General features: G+C 40.2%; 1 protein-coding gene across 3 annotated transcripts in view; it reads left to right on the forward strand.

Annotated features, from left to right (window-relative positions):
* The first annotated feature begins 15,288 nt into the window (after nucleotides 1–15,288).
* The window catches only part of KIF25 (kinesin family member 25), a 161,928-nt gene continuing 150,102 nt past the window's right edge, over nucleotides 15,289–27,114 (forward strand). For all 3 annotated transcript variants that reach the window (XR_012243938.1, XM_073627535.1, XM_073627536.1), the window contains exon 1: nucleotides 15,289–15,452. Coding sequence is in view for 2 of the 3 variants with exons in the window: in XM_073627535.1 (XP_073483636.1) it covers nucleotides 15,381–15,452 (72 nt within the window). In the remaining variant the exon portion in view is untranslated. The remainder of the gene's footprint in view (nucleotides 15,453–27,114) is intronic.

Consider the following 27,114-nt stretch of genomic DNA (forward strand, 5'->3'; position numbering starts at 1 on the left):
AGATCGGCGATCTGTTATCTTCCCTGCACAGTCCCCATCCCCCTTCAATTAGAACACAAACTAGGACACACTTAACCCCTTCACTGCCAGTGACATTTCTACAGTAATCAGTGCATTTTTAATTGCACTGATCGCTGTATTAATGCCAATGGTCCCAAAAATGTGTCAAAATTGTCTGGCAAGTCCGCCATAATGTCGCAGTCACGATAAAAATTGCAGATCACTACCATTACTAGTAAAAAAAAAAAATAATAAAAAGGCTATAAATCTATCCCCTATTTTGCAGACGCTATAACTTTTGTGCAAACCAATCAATATATGCTTATTGCGATTTTTTTTTTTTTTTTTACCAAAAATATGTAGAAGAATACATATCAGCCGAAACTGAGAACATTTTTTTATATATATATATATATATTTTTGGGAGATATTTATCATAGTAAAAAATGTGTTTTTTTCAAAATTGTCACTCTTTTTTTGTTTATAGCGCAAAAAATAAAAACCACAGAGGTGATCAAATACCACCAAAAGAAAGCTCTATTTGTGGGGAAAAAAAAGGATGTCAATTTTGTTTGGGTGCAACGTCGCACGACCGCACAATTGTCAGTGAATCAGTGACGCAGTGCCGAATTGCAAAAAGTACTCTGGTCAGGAAGGGGGTAGAATCTTCCGGGGCTGAGGCGGTTAAGGTAAAAATCTTTAGGCTTTAGAACCACTTAAAATTAAACCACAGTAGTTGGTCCTTTCAGTTTTAAAGAATTGCATGTTTTACTTCGGTCTCTCCTGACACACTCCTGAACTTGCAGGCAACAAGGTACCATGGAATATGTAGAATGTAGAAATTAAAATTAAACAGCAGAAGGGAAGCTGCAAAGCATGCAGGGAATCTAGGAAGTGAAAAGAGATAGACAGCAGACAACCTGAAGCAAGATTTTTCAATAAATCTTTTACTGAATTATCAATAATGACTATTATGTGTATTACTATTACAATGCTGCTGTTATATAATGAAAGTAACGTAGGTTGCAGGCACATTTCCATCTAGCTCAACCAATAGAAAATTGAATCCTGTACCCACGGTTGATCTGAATAAGGCCAAAAAAAGATCATATGAAGTACGGTCTAATTTGCTCCAACCGGAAAAATAATCTTTCCTGATACCCCAAAAGGCAATCAGATATTCCCTACATCAACCATCTCTGGTATTATTACCTATAACTAATAATATTCAGTAGTATTTTGTGCATTTAGGAATGTATCCAACTCTTTTTTTGAAAACTAAACTGGCCAGAACCAGTTCTTCAGTGAGTCTATTCCAAACATTCACAAATCTTACTGTGGAGAAAGTTTTATGTATGTGGAAGTTAAATCTTTTGTTTCAGACGTAAGGAGTGCACCCTCTATAATGATCTGGAAGTAAAATAATTGTATAAACCACTTATGTATTTATACTTGATGATCATATCCCTCCTTAATCGCTTCTTAAGAGAGAATAAACTCAGTTCCGCTAATATCAGATATAATTTTGCCCCTGTATAAATCATCAGTAAGACCTCATCTGGAATATGCAGTTTAGTTTTGGACACCAGTTCACAAAAAGGATATCGAGGAACTGGAGAAAGTGCAGAGAAGGGCAACTGATGGGCATGGAGGAGCTCAGCTATGAGGAAAGATTAGAGGAACTGAATTTATTCTCTTTTGAGAAGAGGTGATTAAGGGAGGATATGATCACCATGTACAAATACAAATACATTATTCACTTTAAGGTCATCACAGGGCACTCTTTACGTCTGGAGGAAAAGAAATTTCATCTTCAAGTGGAAAGGTTTCTTCACAGTAAGAATTGTGAAAATGTGGAATAGACTCCCTCCAGAGGTGGTTCTGGCCAGCTCAGTAGGTAGCTTTAAAAAAAGGCCTGGATTATTTCCAGGGTGTACATAATATAACTGGGTACTAACATTTATAAATGAAGTTGATCCAGAGAATATCTGATTGCCTCTCGGGGGATCAGGAAGGAATCACATTGGAGCATTCTTTGCTGGGGTTTTTCACCTTCCTCCGGATCAACTGTGGGTATAGGATTGTGTATATGGGATTGTATGTTTTTATTTATTTATTTATTTTTATTTTTTTTTTGATTGAACTAGATGGACTTGTGTCTTTTTTTCTACCTGATTCTATGTAGCTAATCTTTCCTCGTAGCTGAGCTCCTCCATGTCTCTTATTACTAGTTTGGTTGCCCTTCTCTGCACTTTCTCCAGTTCCCCGATATCCTTTTTGTGAACTGGTGCCCAAAACTGAACTGCATATTCCAGATGAGGTCTTACTAATGATTTGTACAGGGGCAAAATTATGTCTCTCTGTGGGGTTGATTGACTAAAGGCAAATCCACTTTGCACTACAAGTGCACTGAAAGTCGCAGTCGCTGTAGATCTGAGGGGAAGCTCTGAAATTAGATGAAGCTCTGCCTATTTTATCATCCAATCATGTGCAAGCAAAAATGCTGTTTTTTATTTTCCTTGCCTGTCCCCCTCAGATCTACAACGACTGCACTTCCAAGTGCACTTGTAGTGCAAAGTGGATTTACCTTTAGTAAATAACCCCCATTATCTCTTTCAATATATGAAAGTATTTTGCTAGCATTAGAAACTGCAGCTTGGCATTGTATGCTATTATCAAGTTTATGCTCTACCAGAACACCCAGATCCTTCTCAACCATTAAGGGCCCTTTCATACTAATACGCTTTTTCTGCGTTTTTACCTTGAAAGAAAAACGCAGGAAAAATGTTAACTTTAAATCCTATGGGACTTTTCACACCACTGCGCTGTGGGTGCGGTGCATTTTGAAAAGTTCTGCTTGCTGCAACTCTGGCGCAGCTTTGAAAACCTCACCAAAAGCAGCTTCCCATTGGAATGAATGAAAAATGAACTCGCAATTTTGTGTTGTTGGTGCGTTATTGAGTCACATGTCCAATTTTCACAGGTGCAGGTGGCCCAAAAATGCACAGGAGACGCATCTGAAACACAGCAAAATTGCGGTAAATGCATTCTAACCGTGATTTTGCTACAGAACAGTGAGAAAGAAGCCTCACTGCCCAAGCTGTACTCCGCCTAGAATGTATGATGCATGCATGTTTTTAGCCCCCAAGTGCATAACTCTACATTTATCAATATTGCAACTCATTTGCTACATATTTGCCCAATTAAATAGTACATTGAGGTCAGCTTGTAAGTTGAAGATATCCTGTAAAGACGTTATTCCACTACATAGCTTGCTGGTATCTACAAATGCTGAAATGGTACTTTCAATCTCAAACTCTATATAATTTATAAATAGGTTAAAAACAATGGGGTCCCAACACTGAACCTTGGGATACACCATTCAGAGTATAAATCATTATTAACTAACCTCAGAATACGGTCTTTTAGGCAGCTTTCTAGCCATTTGCAAGCTACATTTTCTAAGCCTATAGACTTTAACTTACGTATTAGCTATGTGGGGGAAACTGTGCAAATGCTTTTGCAAGCTCCAAGTGTATTCAGCCACTCCTTTGTCAAAGTTTTTGCTTATTTTCTCATTAAATTAAATCAGATTTGTTTGACAACTTCTGTCTTCTGTGAATCCATGCTGTCTGTTGCTTAAAGGATAAGTTTCCCTTTTGAGAACATGTTACATCTGTTTTTAGGGTGGAACGTATAACATGTTCACACTGCTGCAGCGTCTCTCTGATTTGCTGCTTGTAGTGACAGCGAGCTGGGGATCATCTCCCCAATCTCGCTGTCAAATTTTTTTTTTAAACTGCCAACCCCATCCACCCAGCCCTGTCATTCATTTAGAGTTCTATGAATGGGAGAACTACAACTGCCGACAGCTTTTGCGGGTGTCGGCTTGTAGTTCTCAAAGAACTACCAGGATGCTCTAGGTAGTTCATTGATGCTTCCTGTCAGTGTGCAACTGCCTGCCTGTACGAGGTATGAGCAGACAGCTTACACAGTCTGCAGGAGTCCTGCATTGCACCAGTGATCTAATCGTGGGTGCAATGCCTTGCAGGCTCCTAGTAAAAAAAAAAAAATGCACATTTTTTTTATCTGCAAAAAGATGTGCATTTGTTTATTTTTATTTTTTTAAGTTGAACTTCTTTAAAATATTGTTTTCTGGCAAAAACCTCTTCTGTGTGGTCTTTTATTAAACTCTTCCCATCTATAGACATTTACCTGGTTTGTAGTTATTTGGTAAAGAATTTGATTAGATGGACTTTTTTCAACCTAACTATGTAACTATGATCCCATTTTAAACATAGGCACCACATCAGCCATGCGCCAATTCAGTGGTATCATGCCAGTCATTAAAGAGTCCCAAAAATTATTAGAAACAATGGCTTTAAAATAACAGAGCTCAGCTCTTTGAGGATATGTGGATGCATGGCCAGGTGTTTTATTCACTTTTATTGTGTCTAAATATTTTGGAACATATACATTTTGTGACTTTATGGTTCTTTTGGGGCTGTGTTAATACTGTTCCCAGTAGGGACTTGAGCTCCCCCCATTTTCCTTTGTTTACACAGAGCTAAAGAAGGTACCAGTATTTAATACACTTGCCTTCTCTTTGTCCTCTGTCTCAAAATCTAAATTACTTTATCTTGGGTTACATGCTCAGAACTGACCTATTGTTATATGTGAAGAATTTTAGGGTTTGTCCAACTCTTTTTTTTTTTTTTTACAACCTGTCATTTATTTTGAATTTTTGCAGGCTTGATTTCCATTTTACATATTCTGTTATTATGCTGTTATATGATGATCGTATTGCTTCATTTTTATATTTTTAAATGCTCTTTTCTTAATATTATAGCTTCTCTAACTTTAGATGTGAGCAACATAGGTTTTATTTTTAGCCTTTTAAACTTGTTGACCATTGGAATACATATTTTGCAGTGTGTTTGTGTACAGTCGAATTGAAACATTCCCATTTCTATACTGTGTACTTTGATGACAAGTGTAAATTGTGATCATAGAACAATTCCCTGACACCTGAGTGTAAATGTTGCTATCATTCGTACCATTCATCACAACCCTTTTTTTCAGGCAGTCCCCATTCTCTGGAATTACAGTACCATGATCATCCTAGAAGACTACTACCGTTAAAATATATAAACAATACATTAGAACTAACCTGTTTTTTTTATCTACAGATTCTTCGTCTTAATCAGTTATTATCTGGTAAATAGCCGAAATTTCACCCAGCCCCTGCCTTTTTCCTTACCTACTGTATATGTTACTGCACTACAGAGATTGCAAGCTTAATAAAGTGTTACTAAACCCACAACAGTAAAGTCAGTCTTTATATGCAGTAAAGCATGCTTGTCATACTCACTGTGGAACCTAAGGAGTTAATCCTCTGTATTGTGTAAAAACGCTTTTTGATCCTGTCTTCTCTGATCCTCCCCTGTTTTTACTATCCCCAATCCATCTGCTGATAGTACAGAGCCTTTGAGGCACTCTGCACATGTTCAGTTTGGTGAGTATTGCTAGGTTTTTGTTTTGTTTTGTTTTTTTTTTGGGGGGGGGGGGACTGCATGTGATCAGCACAGTGTCAATCAGCACTGTCCAGACAGAGGGATAAGGGTTATGCAGCCTCATAGGACAGTCAGAGGAGAATGAAAACTCCTCCCACAAGTTTTAACCAGATACTGATAGAAGTCATAAGACTGATACATACTACTGATGATAAACTGTATTTAGCAGTTTATATTTACTAAAATAATTGCATTTCCACACTCTGTGTACTGTGGGAGACCAGATATAGTGAATGCAGGGTCCTGGGTTTAGTAACACTTTAAATCGGGACATTCTCCTCTTTTGTCTTAGTTTGCACCCTTTTATTTTTTTTATGTAGAATGCTTATGTTGGCTGTTCTATTTCAAAGATTAACAATAAATGACATGGCTTGATGATAAATTGTGAATTATGTGACAGTTCTTCTTTTTTTTATTTTTAATAGGAGTGCGAATGGTTATTATCAAAGGTTTTTTTGTGATGACTGAGATCTCTAGAGTTGCTCAGGGAAGCACAATTGCTAAAAGTCTTTGATTTCTTAGAGATAGCCAAAGCTTTTAAAAATTTGTTCTCCCAGTTTTTTATTTTTTTTTAAGATGCATAATACATTCATTTTTTTCCATTTACTATTAATGAACAGCAGTATTGTATACACAAATAGTGGTTTTTTTTTCATATTCAAGATTGCATTTAAAATTAAGCATACATTCTATACCTCAGCAGCATGTGTCCCTGGGGATTGAAGTAAATAATAAGTAAAATATTAGTGTTTAATACAAATAATACTTATTTCTAATATTCTATATACAGTATGTTTCTCTTCATTTGAATGGTTAAAAAAGCCCAGATGTTAAAGTGTGTGAGGAGCCAAAGCTTTTCATTTTAGTTTTGGATCCAGTTGGGAAGGGGTTAAATCCCCCTTTTTGTAGTCTGTGTCCAGTAAGGGAGATTTCTGTTCTCTCTCTAAAGCCTCGTACACACGGTATGATTGTTGGCCAACCAAGCGTGTGATTTTTGTCAAAAGGGTGTGTGCCAGGATCTTGTCTTGCATACTAATGGTACACAATTGCCGTGCACCAAACACGAACTTGGTGACGTACTATGAGGAATTTCAGCTCTTAAGCGCCACTCTTTGGGCCCCTTCTGCTAATTTCATGTTTGGTGAGCATTGATTCCAAGCATGCGTGTTTGTATCTTTGACTTTTGTGCAACGGATTTGTGTACTGACCATGCGAAAATCTGACGTCAAACCATTGTCCGCCGAAAATTTACTAGCCTGTCATCCAACATTTGTTGGCGGAAAATTGGACAACAATTGTCAAAAGGAGCATACTAAGATTTTAGGACAACAGTCTGTCAACAGACAATCCCCTGTCAACAATCGCATTGTGTGTACGAGGCTTAACACTACATATCCCAGTGTGACAACAGATAATGAAAGGAAATTTCTACTAAGTGAGAATTCCTCTGAAACCCTTTTTGGGACAGGTGTCCCTATTAGAAAACCCCCATTCAGGTGACTACATTTTACATTTCCTATCACTTTTTAAGAAGTACCAAAGCAAACATTTGAGGAACAATATTTTTTTGGTGTTTATATTTCATTGTAAGCTCCTTTAATAAAAACATACAAAATGTATCTTATATATGGCTAGCCAGGAAGATTTTTAAAGGGCCACAGACTGAAACAAAATCTTTGTTCCTATCAATGACTATTTGATTAAGGCATCATGCACATTGGGCATCAAAAATGCTGCTTTTAAGAGTGTTTGACTTTTTATTTATTTTTTTTAACCTCTAAATGTAAATGTTCCTCCATGTGTCCATGCACACACACAGGCATTTAGAAAAAAAAACACTTGTGCATTCAGGAGTTACGCATTTAGCACTTTAGCTAATTTCAATGGCCAGAATAAATAATATTCTGGCCAATGGAATTAATGAAACCCAAACACTTGACACGCCTAAAAGCGATTTAGGCGTATTTCTATGCAGCTTTTCTCCTGTCAGGTTAAAGGCACAAAGAAGAGCTTGGCAAATGCCCAGTGTGCATGAGGCCTAAAATTTAATTGTTTCCTGTCATCTGAGGCTTTACCTGAGCGTAAAGTTCCTCACTTTGGCCCAATTGCTTGTGGTTAGTTTATCCCAAAGCAAAAATGTATTAAAGTGGAACTTTAGTCAGAAAATTAAGTCTTACTAGATCACTTCAGGCTTCAATCCAGTAATACACTGTATCACCCTGCTCTGCATATGCTTTTTCTCTCTATTTTTGGCATAGTGCTGAAAATCAGAGCCACTAGAGGCGAATCTGCTAACAACCTAAGATTTAATGCTGTTCAAGGGTGCTAAACTACAGCAAAATGGCAGCCTCCAGTAAGAAGAAACAGGAGCAATGATGGAGACAATTTACAGCACACACTCATTTTGGTAGCATAATTATTAATGTAAAATATATGTTCCCTGCTAAAGAACATTACTTTTTATCAAGTTATTATGGGTTTAGTTCTGCTTTAAATTGCAGCTCACAAATTCTTCTTCTGCATTAATTTTCTATTTTTAGACTTTTTTTCCCTTTATTTTCACATAGTAATCCAGCCAGTAAGTTGGTTGTTTTTCAACTTATTTTAACAAAGTAGCAGAGGGTTCAGACAAACCATTTAATATGACCAGGGGTGCTGGCAGTGGCGGCTGGTGCTGAAAATATTTGGGGGGGGGCGCAAACAAACTGACAAATTCTGAAAAAAAAAACATCATTTGCAGCCTCACTGTGCCATCAATTGCAGCCACTGTGCCCATCAAATGCAGCACCTGTGCCCATCATATGCAGCCTGTGTAGACACGTAAAGTGTCTTATCCCTAATCAGAACAGCGTCAGACCTACATTGCACTTATATTTAATTTCAGTACACTCCACCCAGGTGGTAGTGTATTTGTAGGGGCAGCAGTTCACTTCCAGTTTTGTCTATTATATGTTTAGTCTAATTTCTTCTGTACTTATATCCTGTGCGCGGATTTACCCACATACACTCCCATATGCAGCCTGTGCCCATCATATGCAGTCTCTGTGCCCATCATATGTAGCCTCTGTGCCCATTATATGCATACTGTGCCCAGCCTTTGCCCATCATATGCTGCTCGTATGCCCATCATATGTAGCCTCTGTGCCCTTCATATGTAGCCTGTGCCCATCATATGCAGCCTGTGCCCATCATATGTAGCCTCTGTGCCCATTATATGCATACTGTGCCCATCATATGCAGCCTCTGTGACCCCCCCCTGCTCGCCTTCTGACCGGCACACACCCCATCCTGGTGGCGGGTCAGGCAGCGGATGATGGCGGGGAGCTCCTGTGACCTCCATGGTTATCTGTCTTCCCGTGTGTGTCTTCTTCCGTTCCGTTAGGCATCCAGTCAGGACGCCTGTGCCTTTAGCCAATCAGGTGACCGGTATTAGATCTGCGCCTCCTGATTGGCTGAGAGGTTCAGGTACAGCTTACTCGGTGGAAGTAACATTAGGTTGAATTCATATCCATTGGATGCTATGTATTGTATGTTGAGCAAAAATAATGTGGCAAAACCTAGATGTATTATGAATGTACGTAATTGGTCATTAGAATTTTAATTGCATGTTTTACTATGCATTAATTGTTAAATCGTTTTAATCATATGGAAATTGTTGTATATGGTTGGTGATGTACCTTTAAGAAAATCCCATGTATATTTGGTTTTGGATATATGAATATAGGGATGTTGCTACATCTCCTAATGTATCAGACCACAAAACAATATTAGATCTGTTTGTTAGTCAAGTCCTTCTAAATATGATTATCTAATGCTACTGTCTCCCACCGCTGTCTCCCTCCTCATTGGGCAGATTAAAAGCAGCGGGAGACATTGGCTGCTCTCGATCAAATGCTGTGACACGGGAGCCGGGGAGCAGGGCTGAGTCCCGCTGTCTGTGTCATCACTTAGGCTAGGTGCATTAGTTAACTGAAAGCCTTGTCCATTAGGGAACTGTTTTTTTCAAATTTTTGATGACAGGTTAGCTTTGAGAACTGATCCTGGATTCCTTACTAAGGTATCCTTTGACTTTCATTGTTTTGAGGATGTAGTATTGCCTTCTTTCTGTCCGCCCCCCTACAGCTGAAAGGAAAAAGAATTTCATCTCTTTGATGTCCAGGTCTGTGTTCTAAACTATTGGAAATAACAAAGAGCTTTAGGAATTCTGAGGCCCCTTTCGTTCTTCACTCAGGTAGTAAGAAAAGTGGTCAAGCCTCCAAGAATACCATTGCCTGCTAGATCAAACAGGCTTTAGACAAATCATGTCCTCTTTTCCCCTGTGGCCCATTTTCTAAGGTTTTTATCTTCACCTGGGACAGAGCAACCAGGGCCACTCCAGAGCAACTCTGTCACACTGCTACGTCACTTTTTTTTCAAGCATTATCGTCTAGGCCTCCTTTCTGCTAATGATCAGGCTTTCAGGTTGAAGGTTCCTCAGTTGGTGGTCCCTCCCTAAGCATGTTGTCACTTATCCTCTCCTGTGCTGCCCTGGAGAGACAACTTGTGAAAATCAGAGTTAGAATAACTGGCAAATCTGTTTCCAGGAGTCTTCCAGGACAGCAGAGATTCCCTACCTATGGTATGTTGCAGTTTATGTCTTTCAGTTAAACAATCCAGGAGGGTTCTCGGACAAAATGCTGAGCACTGGGCTGAAGAACCACCCTTTTAAGGTCCTTCCTTTTCTGTTTCCTACCTCCAGGGGTGGAGACATGCTCTTTTCTGTGCTGTCCTAGAAGACTCCTAGAAACAGTTACCAGTAAGTCTAACTCTGGTTTTCAGCCTCAAACTATGCAGATAATTTTAAACTTATAGGAAAACAATCTATGTGCCAGCAGACTTGAGAATTGGCATCACTGGGGCAGGTTAACTTTGCAGTTAAACCTTTACACACACAAATGGTAGTCGCCACGTGGTAGCTGTGCTTTAATGAAACAAAAAGAGCCTGACCTTGTCTTAGACACTTGCTGTCACACCCTGACAGGAATGTAACAGGGTCTATAATATGGTTGTTTTTAGGGTTGCACCGATACTAGTATTGGTGCCGATACCAAGCATTTGCATGACTACTTGTACTCGTGCAAATGCTCCAATGCTTGACCCAATACCTGGCAGGTGACCAGTACACCCAGCATCCTAAACTGTTTACGATGCTTCAGTTTTTGAATGAACAGGAATCGCTGTCTCCTGTCCATTCATATTTAGTGCAGCTGAGGCTGCTGAGAATGGAAAAATTGTAATAAATAAATATTTAAAAGTAAAATTGTAAAAGTAATAAAAAATAAAATAAAAAAAAACTGACACCATCCACTCTCCCCCCCCCCCCCCCCCCCCAAAAAAAAGAAAGCAGTGTAAAAAAAAAAAAAAAAAAAAAAGCAAAAAAATATAAATTGTACAAAATAATAAAAAATGTATTATAAAAAATAAAATTGTAAAATAAATAAAAAACTACTGATACAGTCCACGCCTCATCAGTGCCACCTATCAGTGTCCATCAGTGCTGCATATTAGTGCCACTGTCACATGACATTAAAAAAAAAGTATCGGTAATCGGTAACGGCGAGTACTTGAAAAAAGTATCGGTACTTGTACTCGGTTTTAATAAAGTAGTATCGGTGCAACCCTAGTTTTCTTCAAAGAAGCAAGTTCACCATTCCAAGGATCTAAAGGGTGTGCTGAAGAGGTGTTTTAAGATGCTCCAACAGATTTATCCTTAATGCCAACTTTTCTAACTATACAATATCTATATTTCCAGATGAGGTGTTTTTATAAACAGACAACCAATATATCATTGATCAGAATGAAATTACAATTCAATAGACACCAAATATGATCATCTCCTTAGGAAATGTATCCTATCCACCCTCTTCATCTTGTAACATAGACATGTGTCTTGACAATGTCTAACTGTTTGCTATTTTGTTATACACAATTTGTTATATAAAGTAGGCCTAGAATAGAATCACCCCCTTTAAAATAATCACATTTTGTTGCTTTGCAGCCTGAAATGAAGACAGACACAGTTTTTGTTTTATCCAACTGTATTTACTCTCTTTATTATAACATCCAAATGAAAGCTATAACACCAACATGTCAGAAAAAAATGTAAAAATTTCAAAAACAGAATCACCATGTTGGCGAAAGGATCACTCCCTTGTGTCAGTATTTTGTTCAACCATCTTTTGCTTTAAGTACAGCCTTTAGTCTGTTGGGATATGTCTCTGCTAACTGCACATTTTCAGTATTTGCCCACTCTTCTTTGCAGAACTGCTCAAGTTCGGTTAAATTTGATGCTGACCATTAGTGGACTGCAGTCTTCAAGTCATTCCAAAAGTTTCAATGGGGTTTAAGTCTGGGCTCTGACTAGGCCATGCCCCTTTTTCTCCTTCAACCACTGTGTGGTCATTTTTTGCTGTGCACTTTGGGTCATTGTCATGTTGGAAGGTAAACCTTCTTTTTATTGAAAACTTTCTGGCAGATGGCAGCTGATTTTCCTCAAGAATTTGATGATATTTTGCCCCATCCATTTTTCCTTCTATCCTGACAAGTGTTCCAGTCCCTGCTGCAGAGAAACACCCCCATAACAGGATATTACCACCTCCATGCTTTGCTATAGGAATGGTGGAATTTGGATGGTGACCTGTATTGGATTTCCGCCCGACATATTGTGTCTACTACTCTTATAGTGTTAAGGCCAAATAATTACATTTTAGTCTCATCTGACAATAATACCTTTTTCCATGTGGCCTCAAAATCTTCAAGGTGCATTTTGGCAAAGCTCAATCGTGACTGCATGTGGCCTTTCTTGAGGAGTGGCTTTTTCTTGCAACCCTCCCAAACAAGCCACATTTGTGGAGAATTTGTGATATTGTTGTCACATGCACACCACTCTTTGTCATAAATTCCTGTAACTGCTTCAGAGTTGCTGTAGACCTCTCTGACCAGTTTCCTCCTGGCTCTTTCATCCAGTTTGGAGCAACATCCTGATCTATGGAGGGTCTTTGTTATACCAAATACCTTACACTTCCTAAAGTGGAACTACACTGCATCAGAGCAGCACAAAGCAAAAACAGTACTTAATTCATTCTTAATATTCAAAGCAAACTGCACCATCCATCCATGTCTCCATACTTTTTTTTTTGCTGAAAAATCACTTTGAAAAGTGTAATGAATGTAGCACCATCAGTTTTTGGATCTGGTAATTTTATTTCTGGTCAAATAATCAGACTCCTAGATATGTATTTGGTTTATGACAGACATTAGGGGGTTATGGCTTAAGGGAGCCTTATAACATCCAGATTTGCTTGTAGCTTGGAATGTTTGAATGGAATTTATTATGGCTCAATTTTGGCTAAATGTGTTTTAAGCTTGCTATAAATTGGGAGGGAGGGATTTTGTATGTGTCTAACCGTGTCTGGCTGTCCACTCAGACATAAGATTTAAATCTGGCAGTTTTGTCACTGACCTGTGCATTTTGGCAAAATAAGGGTGCCTCTGTGTTCAGTATGACTTTCCCAGCTTGACAGACATTATCATCACAACTCCCCTCTTTAAGAAGCTATACGAAAAGTATTGCAAGTTCTTTTATAACATGTCTAGCCACAATCGCTGCAGGTAATTGCTGGCAAATAGCTACGGCCACCAACAGCCTGTCATGGCACTGTGTAGACTCAGCAGCCACTTCTATCTGCACACAGCTGTTAATACCAGCCACAGAAATTAGTAGATTCTTGCCCGTGGTATTCACAGTGTGGCTAAATGCCCACATAAATGCTACCTTAGCCTGTTACCAATTAGTCTAACTGTAATGCCCCGTACACACGGTCGGATTTTTCGACGGAAAATGTTCGATGGGAGCTCGTTGTCGGAAATTCCAACCGTGTGTAGGCTCCATCGGACATTTTCCATCGGAATTTCCGTCACACAAAATTTGAGATCTGGATCTCAAATTTTCCGACAACAAAATCCATTGTTGTAAATTCCAATCGTGTGTACACAATTCCGACACACAAAGTTCCACACATGCTCGGAATCAAGCAGAAGAGCCGCACTGGCTATTGAACTACATTTTTCTCAGCTTGTCGTACGTGTTGTACGTCACCGCGTTCTTGACGTTCAGAATTTCCGACAAGATTTGTGTGACCGTGTGTATGCAAGACAAGTTTGAGCCAACATCCGTTGGAAAAAATCCATGGATTTTGTTGTCGGAATTTCCGATCGTGTGTACACGGCATAAGGGTCCATTCAATGTACTGTGTTGCTAAAAAATGGGCCTGTGTTTTTTTATCTGTTACTGCTTTAATGCACCACAACAGATCGGCCCAAGATTTCCACAATAACTTTTCAGGATAGCAAAATGTAAACCACCTTCACAGCTACCAAGTATGCTCAAAATGTGCCCTTCAGCCACAGGTGTACTTCAGTTTAACCTCAATGAGTACAAACATAATGGGCATCAACAGACTGCCTTGCTGCAAATAAAACTCCAATGCCAGAAATGTGAATACTCTTGTGCATTTTACACCCTTGGGTGCATTGTCATATACAAAGTGTGTTCCAATAGGATAGCTACTTAAAGAGGATCTTCAAACTTAGGTCTTAAAGGAAAAAAAATCAGCAGCTACAAGTCCTGTAGCTGCTGGCCTTTAAAAAAAAGAACACTTACCTGTCCAGGGATCCAGTACTGTCCTCACCTGGGCTGGTTCTTTGCCAGGCAACAGGTCCACGGTGCCAGCATATTTACTAAGGGAGCTGGCTGCGACTCCCTGCAGCTTCACAGCTGGCTTCCCATTGCACATGCACAAGTCATGCTGTGCTGTATGAATATGCAATACTGTTGTATTGTGCATGCGCAAGGTCAAGTAGTGTGTGTGTGATGTCATGAATCAAAATTTGTTCAATCCTTACCGAATTGCCCAAAGTTCCATCTATGGCCGGTTAAAGTTGAAGGGTCTCGGCACAGTTAGAATGAATGCCATGTTGGTATGGTATATAAAAAATTTTAAAAAAACTGTCTACAATGCACAGGTGAGTGACTGCATTTAATAAATATTTGATATCGTTAACAAAGCATTGTGAATTTATTATAAAAAAGTTGCAATGTGCAGTTACATAGTGAGTTACTGTAAAGTTACTGTTATATATTATTTATATTAATGGTTAGGAAACAATGATGGTCCATTTTCAACCATGTCCTAGTGAAAAATATTGTGTTACAGTACATAGGCGGAAGCTTGCAGATGCATCCCAGAATGTCCAAACCACTTGCCACATAAACACACAAATCCATTAAAAAATGTTAATAACAAATGCATTTATAAAGTAAGTGGCACCTAAATGACATTGTGCTTTTCCAGTGATTCTGGCAAATTAATAACACTTGTAGCTAAGGGGAGACAATCATGAGGGAGGAACAATAAAAGCCCTATTACACACTACATTTCATAATTGTCCCCATCATAAAAGATTTTGTGGCTTAATAGTATGGTATCCCATAGCAATATTTATTCATATATGTTATCAACTGCTAAAATGCACAATTGCCCATTTAGAAACAAAAGAATAATCCACTGTTTTTGTTGTGGTGTTTGAGAAGGAGGAGCGCTCTAAGCATCTTAAATCTTTCATCCTCTTAACAATTGTAGAAGTGAAACAAGACATAGGAGTGGATAGCGTTGTCATGTGACAGCATAAAGCTTGCGTTGGAGTAATCCATCACATTATTTATCTCATTGTTAGATTTTAGATGAGGCATAAGATATCTAAGTAGACATGTCTGCAGTAACAATCAACATCCCCCTTGTATACCAGGAGAGAATGAAACAACTGGAGCACAAATTACAAGTAAGTCTTATTAATTCAAAAAGATAAGCTACAGCATATATTTACCTTTTTTCATATTTCAAAATGTGACTGTAAATATACCAAATGTAGTTACAATATAAGGTGCCAACATGCAATCATAGTAGGCAGTTAGGCTGGGTGTATATTGTTATGTGTGCGTTGAAGCATGTATAGGAGTGAATGAGTTCATATAGTCTCTCTTTCCCTCTTACTCTGAACTGCAGTGTTTAGATGTGAACCAGCCACATAGGAAAGATCTACAACAAAAAGGCATGAGTTTCCCTGCGTGAAAATGGATCCATATCCCACTACTGAGGCAGAGCTTTTCAAGTGTGTTATGAATTTAATTGGAAAATTCTATGCTGTGTCTGACTGGAAAAAGCATCAAATATCAAATATCTTATAATTACATGTGACTGTGATGCTAAAACTTTCAGGGTGGATTTATATTATCCTGATGTGGTGCATTGTGTTAAGGCAACCTGTTCAAAAGAATAAGCTGGTAATGCACCAAAATGTTAAAAAATAGACAGGTGAATTTTTGGCAAAATAACGCACTGCCAGGGCCACTGATAAGGAATTACAGCCAGCCCTTCTGTACTGGACCCAGGCCCAGTCAGTTCAAAAGGGGGGCCTGGCACCTACTGAGTAGGAGGACTGGCTGTACTGTCTTATTGCAGACACTGATCCTCTTCTGCCTCCCCCCTGCAGCACTGCCAGCTTCTCCTCCTCTTTCTCCCTCCAGCTGCACTGCAGGGGGATTAGTTCTAAATCATAGCAATTTGACCAAGCTAGCATTTAGATGCTGAGCATGTGGGTGGCCGGGACCGAATTTCTTTTTACGGTTCAGCAACTGGGGTAGGGAAATTTGCCTGCTAAAAATCAGATGGTGGTATACTGCTAGCAGATTGGCTGCAAGTACTTGGGACACCTATTGCTATACCTTCATTCCTCTCAGTGCAGCTTTTTGAGAGGACTGGAGGTATATATAGTAGGGTTGGAGATCCCTGATGAGGAGCAAGGAGAAGTCCACTTTTTTTCTTTGATGTGGGTCTTTTAAATGCTGTTGCCAATGGACTGCATGGCAGGTCATCATATGTCTGGTCAAGTATGTGGTGCCCAAGCGGCTGCTGTTCCGGCCATGCTTGATTCGCTTCAGACATAGGATGCAAACAGCAGTGGTGCTGCACACGTGTCGAAAAAGGCCCACAACAAGGAACTTTTAAAAATCAGCGGGGAGTCAGCAGGGCCCTGCACCTGCGGAGCTCTGCAGTGTGATGCAATAGGGTGGCTGCCCTTAAGCTGCCCCCTAGAGGACATCCTGCCTCATTGGAGTTGTGCCTCCTCCTCCTCTCTTCTCTTAGGCACCCAAATACAGTCAGTGACCTCATCATCACCTCCCTCCTCGTAGCTGGAGCAAACTTGGCAGTATGCTGCAGCTGGGGGAACATGACTGCCAGTTTCCTGTCCTTCTGTGGCACCCCCTCTCTCTAGGCTCATGATACTCGCTTCCTCAACCTGGGAACCAACATCGGTGCCTTCAGATCACGGCGCATCCTCCAGCAGCATGTGTCCGACACTGTTGTCGAATAATTCTGGGGACTCCTTCATGCATGATTGTGGGGTTACTGAAGGAGTTACTGTGGAATAGGCCACTTTGGCAGCTGCTTTGGAAGGCAAACTACTCTGAGCAAGGGTGACAGAGGATGAGGGGGATGAGGACGGCTTTGTTATCCACTCCACCAACACTTCTGCATGTTCTGGCTCAATAACACGGCCAGCAGCAGAAAAAAAGGACAAGCATGCCCCACGGCCACCTGCAGAGAATGCACCATGTCCACGACCAGCACTGTTGACTGTAGACACAGAGGCTGCTTTCCCTCTTTTAGTGGCCTGTGAGCCTCTGCCTCTCCTTGGTGGCCTTCCGGACATGAAGTATATTTTGTTTTGCAACACCACACTATTTAATACTGCTTCACCGGCAGTATTAGATACTGTGTACACCACCAGAAGTGTAGTAGAAACTGTACACACTGTATTAGATACTGTGTACACCGCCTGCACTGTATTAGCAACTATACTATGGCTGCACTGTATTGTGTACTGTGTACACCACCAGAAGTATAGTAGAAACTGTACACACTGTATTAGATACTGTGTACACCGCCTGCACTGTATTAGCAACTGTACTATGGCTGCACTGTATTGTGTACTGTGTACACCACCAGAAGTGTAGTAGAAACTGTACACACTGTATTAGTAACTGTGTAGACCTCCTGCACTGTATTAGAAACTGTACAATGGCTGCACTGTATTTTATACTGTGTACACCACCAGAAGTGTAATAGAAACTGTACACACTATTTTAGATACTGCGTACACAGCCTGAAGTGTATTAAAAACAGTACACCACTGTAGATATAGGATGCAGAGTATATATTTATATACACACACACAAGACACAAGTATGTGGGTGTGTATATATATATATATAAATATATTAATACACTGTCTGTATGTAGAGTAAACACTGAATATATAGTCTATGCTAAATGCAGAGTGTGTATATATACCGTATTTATTGGCGTATAACACGCACATTCATTTTAAGAGGGAAGTTTCAGGAAAAAAACGTAAATTTTAAATAGGGAACTTTGAAGCAAAATAAGGGTCAGTGCCCATCTGCAGCCTCACAAGTGCCATCAATGCAGCCTCATCAGTCCACATCAATGCAGCCTCACCATTGCCATCAATGCAGCAGCCTCACCATTGCCATCAGTGCAGCTTGATGGATGCCCATCTGCAGCCCAGAGGGGACAGGGAGGGGGACAGGACAAGCGCTGTCAGATTACATACAGTGAGAATCTCCTATGATAGACAGAACAGTGGTCCAAAGGCGGCCCAAGAGACGGGGCTTCTTATTACAGATGCCGCCAAGTAAACAGGAGATTCTCGCTGTATGTAATCTGACGGCGCTCGTCCTGCCCCCCCTCCCTGTCCCCTCCGAGGCAGCTAAAATTAAAGTATTGGCGTATAACACGCACACGCTATTTGCACCCGATTTTAATGGTGAAAAAGTGAGTGTTATACGCCAATAAATACAGTATATATATATATATATATATATATATATATATATATATATATACACAGTATCTCACAAAAGTGAGTACACCCCCCTTATATCTTATCATGTGACAACACTGAAGAATTGACACTTTGCTACAATGTAAAGTAGTGAGTGTACAGCTTGTATAACAGTGTAAATTTTCTGTCCCTTCAAAATAACAACACACAGCCATTCATGTCTAAACCACTGGCAACAAAAGTGAGTACACCCCTAAGTGAAAATGTCCAAATTGGGCCCAAAGTGTTAATATTTTGTGTGGCCACCATTATTTTCCAGCACTGCCTTAACCTTCTTGGACATGGAGTTCACCAGAGCTTCACAGGTTGCCACTGGAGTCCTCTTACACTCCTCCATGATGACATCATGGAGCTGGTTGATGTTCGAGACCTTGCGCTCCTCCACCTTTCATTTGAAGATGCCCCAAAGATGCTCAATAGGGTTTAAGTTTGGAGACATGCTTGGCCAGTCCATCACCTTTACCCTCAGCTTCTTTAGCAAGGCAGTGGTCATTTTGGAGGTGTGATCGGGGTTGTTATCATGTTGGAATACTGCCCTGTGGCCCAGTCTCCGAAGGGAGGGGGATCATGCTCTGCTTCAGTATGTCACAGTACATGTTGGCATTCATCTTTCCCTCAATGAACTGTAGCTCCCCAGTGCCGGCAGCACTCATGCAGCCCTAGACCATGACACTCCCACCACCATGCTTGACTGTAGGCAAGACACACTTGTCTTTGTACTCCTCACTGTCTGGTCACCTTGAGGCTAGGTGACAGATGCACTCTGTAGGAGTCAGACATGCACCGCTAGGTAGTGGACCCTAGGACTGACTGCTGCGGATTGAACCCTGGGAGGTTCAGGAAGCAGGTCTACTGGATCACTAACACATATCCCACTGGGAGCTAGAACATAGATTCCCCAGGGTGCGGAGTCTAAGAGTCAGCAGGTGTTCACCAGAGCCCCTAGTGGTGAGGATGGACTGAGCTGCAGTCTGGCTCCAGGTCGTGGCCCCCAGGGTCTCACAGCTCATTCTCACGGTAGACTACAGGAGAAGAGGGCGGAGGCAGCAGGCTGGAACAACAAGGAAAGTAAGGAATAAGCCAAATGTCAGGGTGACTAGCAGACAAGGATAAACATAATATGCCAAAGGTCAGGGTCACAAGCAGAGATGAACACATGGACACAGGTAAGCTGACAGACAAAACTATTGCATAACCATGACACTCACCTGGTTGGCGCCACACACACTTGACACCATCTGAACCAAATAACTTTAATTTGGTCTCATCAGACCACAGGACATGGTTCCAGTAATCCACGTCCTTAGTCTGCTTGTCTTCAGCAAACTGTTTGCGTGCTTTATTGTGCATCATCTTTAAAAGAGGCTTCCTTCTGGGATGACAGCCATGCAGACCAGTTTGATGCAGTGTGCGATGTATGGTCTGAACACTGACAGGCTGACCCCCACCCCTTAAACCTCTGCAGCAATGCTGGCAGCACTCATACGTCTATCTCCCAAAGACAACTTCTGGATAGGACGCTGAGCACGTGCACTCAACTACTTTGGTCGACCATGGCGAGGCCTGTTTTGAGTGGAACCTGTCCTGTTAAACCGCTGTATGGTCTTGGCCATGATGCTCTAGCTCAGTTTCAGGGTCTTGGCAATCTTTCTATAGCCTAGGCCATCTTTATGTAGAGCAACAATTCTTTTTTTCAGATCCTCAGAGAGCCCTTTGCCATGAGGTGCCATGTTGGTCTTCCAGTGATCAGGAAGAGAGACAGAGCAATAACACCAAATTTAACACATCTGCTCCCCATTCACACCTGAGACCTTGTAACCCCAATGAGTCACATGACATTGGGGAGGGAAAATGGCTAATTGGGCCCAATTTGGACATTTTTACTTAGGGGTGTACTCACTTTTGTTGCCAGAAGCTTAGACATTAATGGCTGTGCGTTGAGTTATTTTGAGGGAACAGCAAATTTACACTGTTATACAAGCTGTACACTCACTACTTTACATTGTAGCAAAGTGTAATTTCTTCAGTGCTGTCACATAAAAAGATATAATAAAATATTTACAAAAATGTGAGGGGTGTACTCACTTTTGTGAGATACTGTGTGTATATATATTACATACACACTAGACTGTATATATATATCAAATACACTGCCACTAACTGAATAACCTGCCTGCTTAATCTAAATCAAGCTATCTCTCTGTCCACACCAACAACACTACACACGGCCGCCGTGTAAGCAGCCTTATATAGTGTGGGGTGTGGACTGAGTCCTGATTGGCCAAAGGCACCCTGCCTTTGGCCAATTATGGCTCTCTTAGAGCGTGCTGTGATTGGCCAAAGCATGCAGGTCAGGTGCATGCTTTGGCCAATCATCATACAGCAATGCAATTTTGCAGTGCATTATGGGGCGCCCCACAGCGCTCAAATTTGCCATGATCGCTCCATAATGTTTGCTGTTCGGTGAACGGGCGAACACCCGATGTTTGTATATAGTGATGAACCACAGAGAGAATTTGTAGTTCTCAATAAGGCGTTGCCAACATCCCAAATTGTATTACAAAAAAGAGGACCCTGGAAAAGGGAAACCTTTGTACCCTCCGGTACAGCGGGACTTTATAGGCGAACAACAAAAAATGATTTTGTATAAAAATATATTAAAAAAAAAAAAAATGTGTAGCGCTAAGGTAAATATAGTGAAAAGAAGGTTTTGGAACAAGGAGAAGTGGAACCACAATTTAAAGTGGACCGTAACCTCAACCAGGCCAAAACCAAATATGTGTATACACAGACAGTGTGATACAAACAAAGTGCAGTGCTTTTTCTTTTGAAAAAAAGTGCAAATGTGCATAAAAATAAAGTGAAAGTAAATCAACAATTAATAATCTCAAAAATCCACATTTTGCTAGTGAAGAGATGTAAAAGACTGTCCAACATAATGGTGAGGAAGTGTTAATCCCATATAAATGATAAAGACTTATTATTATAGTCCATATGTTGCATGGTGCAGTTGAAACAGGGGACCCAAGGCAGATATCCTTATAATACAGAGGCTCCAACTCTGAAGGGGCCCAAGGCAGATATCGTTATAACGCAGAGACTCAGAAAATGTAAGGTAGAATACTCTTACCAACTTCGGTGGACTCACAAGCCATAGGTGGTGAGTCAAACGAGCTTGTACTGTCTTGTGATAAATGACAGTATAAAGATGGATGATACACCAGAGGACGTCCTCCTTGAATGGGAAGCCCGGAGCCTATCCTGTAGGTCTGCACGATCACCGTTTTCATCAGCATACATGGACCATAAAGAAAACAACGACAAGGAACCTCCACATAGTGTAAATCCGAAAAATTATTTCTTAATTGGCATTTATTAGATCAATCATGATCATCAAAACAATCCATAAAAATCTTGATTTAAAAATAGAATCGATTCAAATAAAATAAAAGATAAAAAATATAAGCGTGGTGTGGGTGGCTGGGTACAGCAAGGAGACCCGACGCGTTTCGTCTGAAGAGACTTCTGCTGGGGTAGAAGTCTCTTCAGACGAAACGCGTCGGGTCTCCTTGCTGTACCCAGCCACCCACACCACGCTTATATTTTTTATCTTTTATTTTATTTGAATCGATTCTATTTTTAAATCAAGATTTTTATGGATTGTTTTGATGATCATGATTGATCTAATAAATGCCAATTAAGAAATAATTTTTCGGATTTACACTATGTGGAGGTTCCTTGTCGTTGTTTTCTTTATGGTCCATGTATGCTGATGAAAACGGTGATCGTGCAGACCTACAGGATAGGCTCCGGGCTTCCCATTCAAGGAGGACGTCCTCTGGTGTATCATCCATCTTTATACTGTCATTTATCACAAGACAGTACAAGCTCGTTTGACTCACCGCCTATGGCTTGTGAGTCCACCGAAGTTGGTAAGAGTATTCTACCTTACATTTTCTGAGTCTCTGCGTTATAACGATATCTGCCTTGGGCCCCTTCAGAGTTGGAGCCTCTGTATTATAAGGATATCTGCCTTGGGTCCCCTGTTTCAACTGCACCATGCAACATATGGACTATAATAATAAGTCTTTATCATTTATATGGGATTAACACTTCCTCACCATTATGTTGGACAGTCTTTTACATCTCTTCACTAGCAAAATGTGGATTTTTGAGATTATTAATTGTTGATTTACTTTCACTTTATTTTTATGCACATTTGCACTTTTTTTCAAAAGAAAAAGCACTGCACTTTGTTTGTATCACACTGTCTGTGTATACACATATTTGGTTTTGGCCTGGTTGAGGTTACGGTCCACTTTAAATTGTGGTTCCACTTCTCCTTGTTCCAAAACCTTCTTTTCACTATATTTACCTTAGCGCTACACATTTTTTTTTTATATTTTCTACACAGTCCTAGTCGTTCTGTAGTGTTGGCAGCTTTTTCCACTTACTAGACAGGCGCGGTATTTTATTTATTTTATAAAAATATATTATTTATTGAAAATTGCTTAAAAAAAGCATAAAAACATGATAGAGATCTAAACATACATCTGTACAAAGTATTGTTCAAAGTGCATCAGTTTTTTCACATAGTATATTTTCCACAACTCAAATTATAAACATATATTTCTCCATAAGCCTGACATGTTTCAGGACGGTGTCCCTTCTTCAGAGGCGTTTTTTAGGAGAGAAACAAATAGATGTATTCTGAAAAACAGGTAGGAAAAGTTTGAACATAGAAACATTATTCAGGGCAAAAATCCACATTATGGCATCTGAGAATGTCCAATATACATACCAGTATCCAACTTTTAAGAAGAGTTGTACAAAAATATGTGAAAGACAAATTTTTTCTTATGAAGAAAAAATAATAAATAAATGAATTTCAACTGTCAATTGTCCACCAGTGAATATGGTGGCAACCACTCAGAGACAAAACGCTGCAAACAAAAACATAAAAATGTCTGAAAAAAAGTGAACTATTGGGGAATATTTACAAAGGGCCTCTAGGGACTCGGGCAAGAAACATCCAAACGGGGACCTCCAGGGCTGAGTCTGCACGGCGCCCGCCCACTACAGAATAGTGGAGGAGTGTCATGCAGACAGGGCCCACCGGCGCAATATCACCGCAATTGCGCAATCAGCCAAAGGCTGAACAGGCATGCAGTGTGAATTGGAGGCCATGCTCTCCATCAAACAAGATGGAAAGACAGGGCCCACGTGCGCCGGGCGGGGGTAAATTAGAAAACCAAAACGGAGGGATAGGCAACAAGAAAAAATCTAGCTATGAGAATCTTCAAAAATAGACTCATCTAATTAAACCTCAAAGGTATTTTGTTTTTCTGAGTATATGGACATGACCAGATGCACACAATGAAATTATGTTGGACAGCAATGGATACAGAACAAAACACAGGCTAGAATAACAATGGTTGTATGAAAAAACAGCAGAAAACGGTCAACATAAAAAAATGTAATATAGTATTATCGCCAGTTGTATCATCAATCATATTATGTTTATTTTTCCTCATATGATATTATGGTAATGGAAAACATAATATACCTTACAAATATACAGTTTCTTAAACAAATATTAAACATGTTGCTTAAACATACAGCGCATTTTTATAATATGGCAATTACTCTTTTTCACATCCCCCGATACGAAGCCGTCCAAGAATGGACGGAAACTCATTTGGGTATTGAGTCCTGGGAACCGAGTTGCACTGAGATCGGCAATCCAACGGACCTCCCTCTGGAGCAAGATCTTGTTCCAATCACCACCTCTGTTATTCGGATGAATCCGGTCAAGAATGGTGAAATGGACAAGGGAAACTTGCCCATGTGGTGGTCTCGCACATGTTGCCCCAGAGGAAGGTCTGTGTTCGCCTGTCTCATGCTGGTGATATGTCGTGCTGCTCTCTTATGGAACTCCAATTTCGTTTTGCCAACGTAAAAACATTCACATTGGCATGTCAAGAGGTAAATAACACCAGACCTCTTGCAATTTGCAAAGTGTCTGGGCTTGTACATCTTACCATTTGGTAATGTAAATTTGGTCTGTGTGTTCATATAACGGCAGCAAGGACATACACCACAGGTGAAAGTTCCAAGTCTTTTACATGTATCGGGGCGAAAAGCCTCTAAGAGGCTTTCAGTGTCTATTAAATCAATCAGATCACTAGGATCCTGTTCTTCAAGGAGTGTTAAGAGATCATCCAATGCTTCATCTGATCTCTTCGTCTCTGTTTGAGAAATATTTTTTTCCTTCAAGAAAAGACTCTTATAGTAGAGTTTTCGAGCGAAAAGATGTAAATCTTTGATTACTTCAAAGGTTCTTTAAACCAGCATCTGGACAGAACCTGAGACCTTTGTGCAGCAAGTCCCTTTCAGTTTGTGTAAGTGAGTGATTAGAGAGATTGACAATGTTTTGAGTATTAGGAGAGGAAGAAAAGGCAGAAGGGGAAATATGTGAGGAGATTAGATGTCCGGAGGATTTGCAACCATTCGGTGAACTAAAAAAATCTTTGTCTGACTGAAGTAGGGTAGTGGTAATAGAAGATAATGAAGAATCACCAGTGTGTGTAGATACAGTAGAGCCCGCACCATGGAGTCCTACCGAGGATCTTACACGCGTCCAGTTCACTTCCCAAGTCCTTAGTGTCATCCATTCCATATGGGCAATACTTGAGGCTCAGACGCAATTGCTCCACTGATATTGAATTTGCCCGTGAGGCAAATATATTAAAGGCTCAAGGCTATTCATCTACATGTTTGAAAAAGGCCTTTAAACGTGCATGAGGACAACTGAGACATAATATACTTTTTCCTAAGAAAACATCTGCAGACTCCCAATCAATCACCAGAGTAATAACCACCTACAATAAACAACATACAATCATTAAAAATATTTTACACAACAACTGGCACCTGCTACAAATTGACCCTAATTTAAAGTGACATGTGTCTACGACACCAACCATCACTTTCAGACGAGCACGTTCACTAAGAGACCATCTGGTTAAAAGTGAGTACACTGGCACTTTTTGCTCCGATACATGTAAAAGACTTGGAACTTTCACCTGTGGTGGATGTCCTTGCTGCTGTTATATGAACACACAGACCAAATTTACATTACCAAATGGTAAGATTTCACACTGCATGCCTGTTCAGCCTTTGGCTGATTGCGCAATTGCGGTGATATCGCGCCGGCAGGCCCTGTCTGCATGACGCTCCTCCACTATTCTGTAGTGGGCAGGTGCCGTGCAGACTCGGCCCTGGGGGGCCCCGTTTGGATGTTCCTTGCCTGAGTCCCTAGAGGCCCTTTGTAAATATTCCCCAATACTCCTCTTTTTTTCAGACATTTTTATGTTTTTGTTTGCAACGTTTTGTCTCTGAGTGGTTGCTATTGGGATACTCTGGCTTATCCCAAGCAACCTATCATATCGTTTTTTTCTTCTTTCTCCTCCCCTTTCCTGTTTTACAGCGTTGCTTCCGGTTTTGTTTCCATTCTTGAACGTTGCGTTGCTATGACGTCATCGCGTTATACACAATGACGCGGCCTCTCTAAACATCTTACTCTGCTGACACTTCTAGAACGATCAGCACTGCGCAAGCGCCAGCAGCTTTTAAAATCTGCAGATGGCATCCTGCCCAAACACACACCCCAACAAACAACTACGCTCCAGCTTCCTGTATATTGCATCTAATCTTTTATTAAGTAAGTAAAAAAGCTACTTGATCTCCCCCTATCTCACTGCTTCTAAGCAGAGAAGGGGAACTTTCTTTTGTTTGCCGCTGCTCTGTATAATTTTTTACAAGTTATTTTGTTGGCTTCCTTGCAGTTTAATTGTTAATTGCATAGGAAAGTTTGATTCATGTTTTCTTTTTAAATAACAAACAAAAAATATAAAGCAGTGAGTTCTAATATGTGGACTACAGGAAAAGCAGCCTTTTTTACATAGCTTACATAGTCTACATAGTTTTTTGATAAGACGCTTCTTAAATCCTATAAAATGTAATAAAATAAAATTATTTGAATTATTTCCTAGGGCTCTACTTTGGATGTGGCGGGGTTCGTCCTCTTTCTTGGGGACCTTTGTGTGGGTTTCTCTTGGCCCGAACGGAGGCCACCATTTTCATTAATGGACAATTGGCAGTTGAAATTCATTTATTTATTATTTTTTCTCCATAAGAAAAAATGTGTTTTTCGCATATTTTTGTACAACTCTTCTTAAAAATTGGATACTGGTATGTATATTGGATATTCTCAGATGCCATAATGTGGATTTTTGCCCTGAATAATGTTTCTATGTTCAAACTTTTCCTACCTGTTTTTCAGAATACATCTATCTGTTTCTCTCCTAAAAACGCCTCTGAAGAAGGGACACCGTCCTGAAACATGCCAGGCTTATGGAGAAATATATGTTTATAATTTGAGTTGTGGAAAATACACTATGCGAAAAAACTGATGCACTTTGCACAATACTTTGTACAGATGTATGTTTAGATC

The sequence above is a fragment of the Aquarana catesbeiana genome, linkage group LG04 (genome assembly GCF_042186555.1).
Source record: "Aquarana catesbeiana isolate 2022-GZ linkage group LG04, ASM4218655v1, whole genome shotgun sequence".
In the NCBI taxonomy this organism is placed as follows: Eukaryota; Metazoa; Chordata; class Amphibia; order Anura; family Ranidae; genus Aquarana; species Aquarana catesbeiana.